Genomic DNA, 12,859 nt, shown 5'->3' with positions numbered 1-12,859 from the left:
ATACATTCTGCTACTCTTCCCGAGTACGGCGATACCACATGTGTGAGACTTTTACACAGCCTGGCCACATACAGAGCACCAACATTGATGTAGTACCTTCAGACGTTCTACGAGCAAAAATGACGCATCTCATTTCTCAACCACCTATTACGCTTTTGAAGGCCCTGGAGTACCAGGACAATGGAATTTCCCATAAAATCACCCCATTTTGGAAAGCTAACACCCCAACGTATAATCTGTGAGGCATAATGAGTCTTTTGAATGGTTAATTTTTTTCCAGAAGTTTTTGGAATATGTGGAAAAAAATTAAAACGCATTTTTTTTTACACAAAATTGTCAATTTATAAGATATTTCTAACACATAGCATGTATATAGCAAAAATTACACCCCAAAATACATTCTGCTACTCTTCCCGAGTACGGCGATACCACGTGTGTGAGACTTTTACACAGCCTGGCCACATACAGAGCACTAACATTGATGTAGTACCTTCAGACGTTCTATGAGCAAAAATTACGCATCTCATTTCTCAACCACCTATTACACTTTTGAAGGCCCTGGAGTACCAGCACAATGGAATTTCCCATAAAATTACCCCATTTTGGAAAGCAAACACCCCAACGTATAATCTGTGAGGCATAATGAGTCTTTTGAACGGTTCATTTTTTTCCAGAAGTTTTTGGAATATGTGGAAAAAAATTAAAACGCATTTTTTTTTTACACAAAATTGTCAATTTATAAGATATTTCTAACACATAACATGTATATAGCAAAAATTACACCCCAAAATACATTCTGCTACTCCTCCCGAGTATGGCGATACCACATGTGTAGGACTTTTACACAGCCTGGCCACATAGATGGGCCAAACATTGAAGTAGTACGTTCAGGCGTTCTAGGAGCATAAATGACACATCTTATTTCATTCCTACCCATCACACTTTTGAAGGTCCTGGACCACCAGGACAGTGAAATTACCCACAAAATGACCCCATTTTGGAAAGTAAACACCCCAACGTATATTCTATGAGACATGGGCTGCAAATAGGTACTCGGGTACTCTGATGGGCTGGAGATAGGTACTCGGGTACTCAGATGGACTGGAACAGGTACTCGGGTACTCTGATTGCCTGGTGACAGGTACTCGGGTACTCTGATGGCCTGGTGACAGGTACTCGAGTACTCTGATGGCCTGGTGACAGGTACTCGGGTACTCTGATGGCCTGGTGACAGGTACTCGGGTACTCTGATGGCCTGGTGACAGGTACTCGGGTACTCTGATGGCCTGGTGACAGGTACTCGGGTACTCTGATGGCCTGGTGACAGGTACTCGGGTACTCTGATGGCCTGGTGACAGGTACTCGGGTACTCTGATGGCCTGGTGACAAGTACTCAGGTACTCTGATGGCCTGGTGACAGGTACTCTGATGGTTTGGTGACTGGTATTTGGGTACTCTGAAGGGCGGTGACAGGTACTCAGATGAACTGTGACAGGTACTCGGGTACTCAGATGGGCTGTGACAGGTACTCGGTACTCTAATGGACTGTGACAGGTACTCGGTACTCTAATGGACTGTGACAGGTACTCAGTACTCTAATGGACTGTGACAGGTACTCGGTACTCTAATGGACTGTGACAGGTACTCGGGTACCCTGATGGGCCGTGACAGGTACTCGGGTATCCTGATGGGCCGTGACAGGTACTCGGGTACCCTGATGGGCCGTGACAGGTACTCGGGTACTCTGATGTGCCGTGACAAGTACTCAGGTACTCTGATGTGCCGTGACAGGTACTCTGGTACTCTGATGTGCCGTGACAGGTACTCGGGTACTCTGATGGGCCGGGACAGGTACTCGGGTACTCAGATGAACTGTGACAGGTACTCGGGTACTCAGATGGGCTGGGACAGGTACTCGGGTACTCAGATGGGCTGGGACAGGTACTCGGGTACTCTGATGGGCTGGGACAGGTACTCGGGTACTCTGATGGGCTGGGACAGGTACTCGGGTACTCTGATGGGCTGGGACAGGTACTCGGGTACTCTGATGGGCTGGGACAGGTACTCTGATGGGCTGGGACAGGTACTCGGGTACTCTGATGGGCTGGGACAGGTACTCTGATGGGCTGGGACAGGTACTCGGGTACTCTGATGGGCTGGGACAGGTACTCGGGTACTCTGATGGGCTGGGACAGGTACTCAAATACTCTGATGGACTGTGACAGGTACTCTGATGGACTGTGATTGACAGGTACTATGAGGGGTGGTGACAGGTCCTCTTTATTGGGGGGGGGGGCAATCAGTATGTTTGGTGTACACTGTATGCGGTAACGAGATGTTACCGCAATCTCCTCCTCACACACGATCGGTGTGTGAGGAGGAGAACCCGGTAACATCCCGTTACCGCGGTTTGTTTACATTTTAGTGATCGGCTGTGAAAGGATCACAGCCGATCACGTGGGTAAACAGCCAGCCAATGGCTGTTTACCAGTGTCGGTGACGAGCAGTGTTCCCGGGGAACACGCCGCCACCGACGTGCACGCGCAGTGCGCTCGCGATCGCGCGCATGCGCCGTGCACGTAGGGGGTGTGACCATCTGTGATCGGCCGTGACTTCATCACGGCCGATCACGTGGTAAACAGCCATAACGAATGGCTGTTCACCCCCTTCGGTGGCGAGCGGTGTCTCCGTGACACGCCGCCACCGAAGAAACAGGGATGCGCGCGCACGATCGCGCGCATCCCTGTTTAAACGGGAGGCCGTCATATGACGGCCTCCCGCCACAATAGCTGCGCCGCCTGGCCGTCATTTGACGGCCGGCGGTCAGCAACTAGTTAAAGATGGAGAACGCTTGTTCCTGTGATGCTTGGGGTGAACTCATAAGTATGAGCTTAACCCCTTCACACCAAAGGGTAAAACAAATCTTAATGCCCAAGCCCCAATTTTGCAACTTTGACATGTGTTAGTAAGACTACATATCCTCACAACTACTTTGTGCATCCAGGTTGATTATACCTTGTTTTTTTTAGGACAAGTTGGGCTTTCATTTGGTGGTAAATGGTAATGGATCCCTCCTATTTTTTTTTTATTATCAGAGGAAAACTTGCGCAAAAAACAGTTAAAATAAATAAATAAATAAATAAATAAAATAAAAAATCTTTTTTTTTTAAATTTAGCTGTATATTTCTTGCTACTAGCATAATTTACAACCAAAGAACAACCCAAAACAAATTCTCCCACTCCCGACGATCGCTGAGATACCACATACGTATGTGTATGTTAGTTGTACCCGTAATATAGCCCAGAATCAACAGTGCGCATATTGCTTTTTTTATTCTACCTAAAACACACTGACACTAACACTAACTGTCCAAAAGATGCTGACCCTGACATTGACCCAAAAACTAACCCTGGCATTGACCTAGATCAATCATTGATCTAGGTATTTTTTTTAATTTTTTTTTAGAAAAAATAATAATAATAGAATTTTTTTTATATGTATCCTTCTCGTCCATTCACGGAGACAGAAAACACAGGGGGCAGGCTTCACAGTGACTGATCACTATGATAGTCAATCAGAGGCTATCACAGCGATCAGGTGACCCAGAATCGGATGTTTCAGGTCCTGAACGTTAGAACGGGGCCCGGGGCTCTCAGTGAGACCCCCTTTACTGTGCTGGAAATGTGCCATTCGGCACGCTCCCAGCACAAAAGGAGATATGCAAATATGCGGCCTCATGGCATATTTGTGTTATGCTGGTGCCAAGAGGTTAATGCGTTTAACACCAATACCACAGAGCAATACTAAAGTAACACATGAGTAAGCCAAATAGGTTTGTTACACCTGAAAGGCAGCTGGAGAGTATAGCTGCACAATTTACATTTCACAAGTTTTTATTAGTGGTATAAAAACATAAATACAATGTTGAAATGCAATGAAAACTTAAAGACTTGCAGAGTTGTTAAGTATCTATATTTGTCATGGTATGTATGACAAAGCACTTTACAGGGGTGTATGAATCAAAAAGAAATACAATTGTGCAACAAATTCATCAGGTATATGGTTTATTATTATTTAGAACAGGGGTCTTCAAACTTTCTAACCAAAGTTTATTGTTCTTCAGGCTTTTTGGGGCCAAACAGTTGGCAGTGGGGATAAAAATATCCTGGCATCAGCGGGAGTAAAGTATGCCCTATCTTTGGTAGGATCATCGTTTTTGACGGTAGAAGGAATAATGCCCCATCAGTGGTATAAGCTGGAGGAATAGTGCTACAATTTTGTAGTCAGAGGGAGGAATAATGCTCCAAGTGCCAGATAAGGGCAGACAAAGGGCCACATCCGGCCCCCAGGCCACAGCACAGTTTGGAGACCACTGCTTTACAAGATGCAAACGGACTGTGCATTCTGCAAGTGTCATTTGCAATCATTTTCCCCAGAACTTAGTGGATGTGCCGTAGCTCTGCTAATTTCCATCATCCAATCACGTGCAAGCATAAATGTTGTTTTTTTATTTTCTATGCACTAAACTCTGATGAAAATGAGTGCAACTGCATCTGAAAAGTGTGTAGTCTTTTTGCCTTTAGTAAATCAACTCCAATATTTTACACATTCTACATATACACTTTTGTGGACATTATGGGACTGGTTTACAAATTTTCCAGTATATAACCCACCCACATATAAAACCCTGATATGTACATCCTGTTCATTGAGATCATTGGTATGAAAACTGTGACTCAAACTGAGCACACATGGGTTGAAACTCCGCTGGTTTAGCGGGAACCAGATGAATTTCGATCTGTGTGTAGTTCCCTCTGTTCAACAGAAACTGATTGGTAGACCAGCTTTTGTTGAATAGTCCTGCTGATAAACCTGCATTTGATCAGGCTGAAGTGCTGATGAATGTATTCTGACAGGAAAGGATTCACCGTTAAAAAAATGTTTTATATTAAAGGATATCTATAGGCAAAACTTTATTTTTCTATTTTGGATAGAGTAAAGGAGGGTCATTGCCCTTGTCAGATTTCTTTCTGCCATCTGTGTCCCATTTTGGAGATTTCCCTTCACTTCCTGTTGCATAGCCAAACAGGAAGTGGGAGGAAATCCCTGCAAATTAAGGGAATCCCTTGGAGACCCCCAGGTCACCTGAACTAGTCTCCTGATTGGAAGATTTCCCCTCTTTTACTTTTCTGTGGACAACCCAAAAGTTGGGATTTTCTTTACTTTTACTTTCAATGATAATGGTAAAAAGGACAAATAGAAAGTGCGAATCTCCTTAATCACTTAAAGACCACCTACCGTAGATATACTGCGGAAGGGCGGCTCTATTGCGTGAAATGATGTACATGTACGTCATTTCGTGCAATAGATACCATGGGCCCATTGGGCAGAGGGGGAGCCAATCAGCGGTCAATCAGCCAATGTCTGCCAGCCACCCACAATCGTTCCCTGTAGAGGCAGAATGGTGATCTGCTTATGTAAAGTAAACAAGGCAGATCACAGTTCTGACAGAAGAGGACACAGAGATCTTTTGTTCCTGCTAAGCAGGAACACAGATCTCTGTGTTCACCCGGTCAGTCCATCCCCCACAAAGTTAGCAAGAACCTCATAGGGACACATATAACCCTTTGACTGCCCCTGGTGTTATCCCCTTCCCTGCCAGTGTCATTAGTACAGTAACATTGCATATTTTTAGCACTGATCACTGTAATAGTGTCACTGGTTGTCAAAAGTGTCAGTTAGGTATCTGATTTGTCTGCTGCAATGTCACAGTCCCACTAAAAATTGCTGATCACCACCATTGCTAGTAAAATAAATAAATAAATAAAAATGCCATAAAAATATCCTAGTTTGTAGACGCTATACCTTTGCGCAAACCAATCAATATAAGCTTATTGGGATTTTTTACCAAAAATATGTAGCAGAATACATATTGGTCTAAATTGATGAAGAAATTAGATTTTATTTTATTGGGTGTGTTTTATAGCAGAAAGTAAAAAGTGTTGTTTTTTTCCCCCGAAATTGTTCCTTTTTTTTGTTTATAGCGCAAAATATAAAAACTGTAGAGGTGAGGAAATACCATCAAAAGAAAGCTCTATTTGTGGGGAAAAAAAGAACATCAATTTTATTTGGGTACAGTGTCGCATGACCACACAATTGTCAGTCAAAGTAACGCAGTGCCGCATCGCAAAAAATGGCTTGGTCGTTAAGGGGGTAAAACCTTCCGGGACGGAAGTGGTTAATGGAGGTGCAGACAGCAGTAAAAACTGACAGGTGTTGTAATCTCTCTCCCCACTATCCAAAACTAAAAAAACAAAAAAAAAAAATTTGCCTTTAGCTATAAGACCCCTTTCACACCGAGGGCGTTTTGCAGGCGCTATATCGTTAGAAATAGCACCTGCAATCCGCCCTCAAACTGCTACACCATTGTCTCCAATGTGAAAGCCAGAGGGCTTTCACACCGGAGCGGTGCACTGGCAGGACATGAGGAAAAGTCCTGCCAGCAGCTTCTTTGAAGTGGTGAAGAAGCGGTGTGTTTACTGCTCCTCCACCGCTGCTCCCCATTGAAATCAATGGGGCAGCGCTGCAATACGCCGCTATTGCGGCGTATTGGGGTGGTCTTAACCCTTTCTCAGCTGCTAGTGGGGGGCAAAAGCGCCCCGCTAGTGTCCGAAATGCGCTGCAAATCCGACGGTAAAACCCTGCTAAAAATAGTGCTGTTTTATCGCTGATGCTATGGGCATGGCAGTGTGAAAGCCCTATAAAATTCATTAAAATAATTAATAGAATTATAATCTGTACTATGGAAAGAGAATGATAATCCTGAACTTTTGTTGATTTATATGATAAGATGCAAAAATGAAAGCCCAACTCCAGGAAACCCCCAAATTCTCCCTTGCAGAGGAGCTGTGTAGGGTTAATCGCTTGTTTAAATCCTGGGGGCAGAGAAAAAGCGATTTGACTGTTCCTTAGAATAAACAAGCAGTTAACCCTTGCAGTACAGACACAGCCTAACTGCAAAGAAGACTTTCCATATTTCCCATCATTGGGCTTTAAATGATTTTATATGTAAGTAATAATGTTTTTTCCCTCTGAAATCTACAATACCAAAAGTGTCAATGTGTTCATGTTCCTAACAATTACTAAATACACTTACCCCAATTACCCATCATGTTCAGGGCATTGCATATATTTCTCAGGAGTTTATATCTTTCAATGTTTTTATTTCAGTTTTGTAAAAAGAATTGCGACAGACCAGAAATATAAACAAGACAACATATAAAAATGTGGATCATCTCGTTACACAACAATTATGATTTTGAATAGTTGGCTCAGACATAACGCACAAAGTAGCATTTAAGAATGGCATACAACAATGAAATCTAACTACATAGCAATGAAGGACATACTTCTCTTTATTTATTTCTCGCCTACTCCTATTACTCTGAACGATCTTGAAGATTATAAATTTACTTTGTGACGATCGCCACACATTTATTTCCTTGAATTCTGTGACACATATTCACTGTGCCCTGTGAGTAGGCACTGCTGTGTCACAAAAATCACAGAGCGTGCCTTCTAAAATACTGAGACGCCGAGAGAAGGAGTATCAAGAGGCAGAATCAGCACAGAAATGACTACTTGCAGGAAGCGGGTTACCATGGGATATGTAGTCCTTTGAAATAGAAAGTAAACAGTAGAAGAGAAGCTGCAAAGCATGCAGGGAATCCAGGAAGTTGTGGACAGAGATGACCAACCACGTACACCATGAAAGGAAGCTCATGCATGTGAATTCAGCTTGCTGAATGTAACTGTTTTAGGAATCATTTAAAGCAATGGATTTAGTTCCGCTTTAAAGTGGTTGTAAACCCTTACAACACACTTTGACCTACAGGTAAGCCTAGATTAAGGCTTACCTGTAGGTCCAAGAAATATCTCCTAAACCTATACGGTTTAGGAGATATTTGCCGAAAGACAGGCACCGCTGTCTATGGTGCATGTGCCGTAGACAGCGGTGCGCAGGCGCACTGAGCGCGGCACTGTCAACGGCGAATATGCTGCGCGTGGCGGCTCCTGTGAGCATGCGCGGGAGTGATGTCATCGCGGCTTTGCCGAATGACAGCGGCGGAGCTGCGAGACCCACCGAGAAGATGGATGCGCCGGACTACAGGGGACAGCGGTGACATCGCTGGCTCGTGTGTCAGGTAAGTGACACATAATGGACTACTATGCGATGCATAGTAGTCCATTATGCTTTACCTTTGCAGGGAATGAAAGAGGAAGTAAACTCATCAGGGTTTACTTCCTCTTTAACATGACCTTCCTGAGTTTCTGAAGCAAACACCAGCCAAGCTAAAAAATTATTTTTGGTAAATAAGCTTCAGTGTGACATGGGCCACAAGCCTTGTGTGTTTTAAAGCTGAATTCCAGGCACAAAAACCATTTAATTGTATTCATCAATAGCCACAAAAGATATAAACCCACCTTGTGTGCACTAAATGCCTTTACAAACTAGCTATTACCTTGTAAAAGTTGTGATTACATCACCACAATGCTGTAGCTTGTGCAGAGAGCAGAGCTGTAAGCCCTTGTACACACGGTCGGACATTCCGACCACAAAATCCGTCTGATTTTTTCCGACGGATTTTGTCCGAAACTGGTGTTGCATACACACGAACGGACAAAGTTGTCGGAAAATCGGATCGTTCGGAACGTGATGATGTTCGTTCGTTACGACAGGATTACGTTCAGGCTAGTAGCCAATAGATTTGGTCTCGTAATTTGATCTGAGCATGCGTGGCACTTTGTCCGATCGGAATTCTCTACAAACCATTGGACAAAGTCCGATCGGATCATGTTGTCGGAAAATTTTATATCCAGCTCTCAAACTTTGTTGGTCGGACAGTCCGACGGAAAAAGTCCGATGGAGCCCACACACGACCGGATTATTCGGTAACATGGTACGATCGGACATTTTCCTTCGGAATGTCCGACCGTGTGTACAAGGGCTCAGAGGGACACAGCAGCTTGATCCACTACAGGCTTACAGTGAAAACATTAATTCCTCAGATTGGGACAAGGCTGGATTCACACCTATGCAGTTTTAGTGCTTTTTGCATTTTGCAGATTTGCACTACACTCCATTTACCATGGTTTCCTATGGAACATGTTCTGTAGTGCAAATCTGCAAAATGCAAAAAGCACTAAAATTGCATAAGTGGGAATCCAGCCTAAACCGGGCCACAGACAGTTTGATGGTAAAAAAAAAAATATTCAAAATTGATTGCACATTGATAATATATAGCAACATAAACATGGGGATATACGCAACAAACACAAATATTGGGAGCAGAAATGGAAACCAGCTGCAAGGAAAAGCCCAGAGCTTGTCAAACAGATAGAACGTCCTGCGTTAGTCTTTGAACACTACAGGCTTACTGTCTACACAAACTACAGAAGGGGTTGGGTACAAGACCAGTCGTCATAAGAGAGAACAACAGTGACCAGTCTTTATTACAGGAAGCTCCCGTACAGAGGCAATGTTTCACACTGGATTTCTACACAGATCTGAAAGAAATACACAAAACACACCAAGATTCAAGTAAGAATACGCACACCTCTTGTAGACAACATCTGCTGATCCCAAAGTTTAGCTTTGAAGTCAAATAATGGCTTAAGCTGGCCATACACATAACAATAAACACATGACTAATAAAAAGTCAATTATTTCAAACCATAGTTCTATTGAAAGTCATCCTTCAATACAAAAATATTTTCCACCTGGACCAATTATTCATATACAACAAAATGATTATTCTTTTTGATGAAAACAAATGCATGGTGAAGTTGCTTTCCTAAAATAAGATTCTTTCATGGGAACGGTGGCGATATCTAAGGAACGCATGTTCGTTATGATGACCCCATAAACCAGACCACAAATGTATCGGATAGAACATACCTGGGTGTCGCAGTCCCTACCTGATCACACAGAACACTGCTGCAATTGCACTCAGACAATGTGTTCATTCAGTGACAACCCACTGAAAACTGAGAAATCTGAATAAACAGCTTTACATGCACACCATCAGAAGACTTGGTGATGCGTGTCAAGCAAGGAAAACAGGCTGGAGCACCAGTGTCACAGGTTTGTAGAATGACAGGGCATGTGTCGGCTACCCTGGAGTGCTTTACTATAAACCTACACATGATGATGGAGTACGGATTATTGTCCAATATGGGACATATGGGATTCGTTTATGTGATCTTTATCCCCGATGGGCCGCCAGACGCTTCACCATTAATTCTTATTGTGCTTAAGACTATAGGACTTTAGCAGTGAATGTGTTAAACAAAGCAGTTATTAATTGATGGAATGCCTGAGTGCACCTGTGTCACAAGGTCACCGAATATGAGGGCTGCCCATTAGTGGGAGGAGCCTGCCCACTATTGGGAGGGGCTGCTTCTTCCCGCAGTAACTTACTGCGCACCATACAAGACTCCACACTACAAGATAACAGGCTTCAGGGGCATCTACATAGAGATCAATGTGTGGGGGGGGGGGGTTACTGGAGGCATCAGGATTGCTTAGATACGGAAATATATGGTAGATCTGTATCATGTTCAATACAGATGGACATAGATGGGAGATCTCTGTAGATAGAAATCTATAAATACATAAATAGATGACAGATCTGTATAGATAAAATCTATGGATACGTATAAAAAGATAATAGATCTATAGAGAGAGAGAGAGATTCTCTCTCTCTCTCTCTCTCTCTATATAGATATATAGATATACCTATATAGATAGATATCTATCTCTCTCTTTCTCTCTCTCTCTATATATAGATATAGATATAGATAGATATAGATATATATATATATATAAATATAATGATATCTAAATACATGATAGATCTGTACAGATATAGATCTAAAGATATCCAAATAGATGGCAGATTTGTATAGATATAATCTATGGATATATAAATAGATGATTGATCTGTGTTGGTATAAAACTAGAACTATAGAAATAGATGTTAAATCTATATAGATATGCAACTACAGACACACACATATATATTGATTATAGCTCCGCCTCCATATAGGTATAAATCTATAGATATATAAACATATTATAGATCTGTATCATGATCAATGCATACAGAAGTATTTGTGAGATCTGTATAAGTATACAACTATTCCATATAAATAGATGCTGGATCTGTGTAGGTATAAATCTATAATAACGTTGGATGTGTGTGTGTGTATATATATATATATATATATATATATATATATATATATATATATAAAAAGCCATTCATACTGTATATAGATATATAGATAGATGACACATAATGGGGGGGGGGGGGGAGATGTGAGGGGCTGATCTCCAGCCATGGGCCAGCAGTGAATGTGATGGATGTAGAATAGATGATGATGATGGTGTGTATGACTGATGAGTGACATAGGTGACCTCATACAGTGACAATGCATCATCAGCACCCCCATAGTGAATGATGTGTTGAGGGAATGAGGGGTGTCCTGCACTGATGGTGACACATGTAGATGGGACCCCGATCCCCCGCCCCCTTTACATTCCATAGCCCCCCATGGCCCCCGTGCTCACCCATTGCAGAGAGGGGCTCCCAGGCGGCCGATCCTCAGTCTTGTCAGGCAGGACGGGAGGGGGGAAGGCGGCAGACGGTCACCTAACAGCCCAGGCTCCTCTCCAGCAGCCCCCTCCTCAGGCAGAGGAGACCCCCAGCCTCTGATGCCATCCTCCCCATGGGGTCCCCCCTCCCCGCTGTGTCCTCGGAGCGCTCCTCATCCTCAGGACATGGACGAGCCTCGGCTGTGTGCGATAAACAAAGAGCCGGTTCTGCAGGGAGCTGTATGAATGAGAGCGGAGGAGCCAGCAATGTCCTCTATGGAGATGGCCCCCGAGTGCGGCTCTTCCCTCCCTCCTTCCTGTACAGCTATGTAGATATGGACGGATCTGTAGACCGTGCCCGCTCCTCCATCAGCCCTCTATGGCCGTGTGTGGAGCATCCTTCTTGTGTGATCACAGCACTCAGCCTCTCCGCCTCATCATGGATCCCCCCATCCGCTCCTGTCCCCCATTTCTCCCAGAGCCCCTCCCTCTCCTCCCGTCCACTCTCTGACTCCTCCTTCTCTCATGATAAGAAAAATCAAGTGGAATAATAAGAGGGAGCCAGGAGCGGTCCTCCCCCACCATGGAGGAGAAAGCAATGTGAGCCTGTCAGGGTCACAGGCTCCCTCCTCAACCTGCCACCAACATCCCAAATACACCCAACGTGTCCCATAACACAAGGCTGAAGACATCTTATCTGTGGTGACCGGCGTCTTACCGCGCTCTACGCCACTCGCCGCAAAGACACACAGAAAACAATCGTTCTCTATGCATCCCGTTCACACGGAAACCCAGGCGGGAGCAGCAATCTGCGATAAAATGCTGTGTCTTATCACAGTACACCGCACAGGATCGCATGACACTGTACATCGCACCGCATAGCTCCCAACTGCCCCTCATTTCAAGGGACTGTCCCTCTGTCCCTCATTCCTCTTAACTTGTCCCTCATTTTGGTCTGATCTATATAGATGTATATAAACTGCACTTTTTAATCTATCAAAAAGTGTTTTCCAGCACTAAACCTTTCTGATTTCTAAATTGCTGCATTTCTAAATTCCAAAAGCCAATATAAAGGAATAGTAGTGGTAAAAATAAGCACTTGTGGGTTCAACCAATCAGTTGTTTTTTTGTACAATTCTTCTTTAAGGGGGCGTGGCACGGGGTGTGTCCTACTCCTGCATACTTTTGCTCATAGGTGTCCC

At 43.7% G+C, this 12,859-nt stretch overlaps 1 protein-coding gene across 2 annotated transcripts in view; it reads right to left on the bottom strand.

Annotated features, from left to right (window-relative positions):
• The window catches only part of MGAT3 (beta-1,4-mannosyl-glycoprotein 4-beta-N-acetylglucosaminyltransferase), a 157,953-nt gene extending 145,821 nt beyond the window's left edge, over window positions 1–12,132 (bottom strand). Inside the window, exon 1 of one of the 2 annotated variants that reach the window (XM_077452327.1) lies at window positions 11,634–12,132. Coding sequence is in view for 1 of the 2 variants with exons in the window: in XM_077452325.1 (XP_077308451.1) it covers window positions 9,960–10,027 (68 nt within the window). In the remaining variant the exon portion in view is untranslated. Of the gene's footprint in view, window positions 1–9,959; window positions 10,057–11,633 lie in introns of those variants that run through there. The other variant, XM_077452325.1, reaches the window with a different exon arrangement.
• Between the last annotated feature and the right edge of the window lie 727 nt (window positions 12,133–12,859).

Source organism: Lithobates pipiens, unplaced genomic scaffold, assembly GCF_037356315.1.
Source record: "Lithobates pipiens isolate NorthernLeopardFrog02 unplaced genomic scaffold, aLitPip1_a1.2 Scaffold_23, whole genome shotgun sequence".
Taxonomy (NCBI): Eukaryota; Metazoa; Chordata; class Amphibia; order Anura; family Ranidae; genus Lithobates; species Lithobates pipiens.
This window is presented reverse-complemented; position numbering and strand designations above follow the sequence as displayed.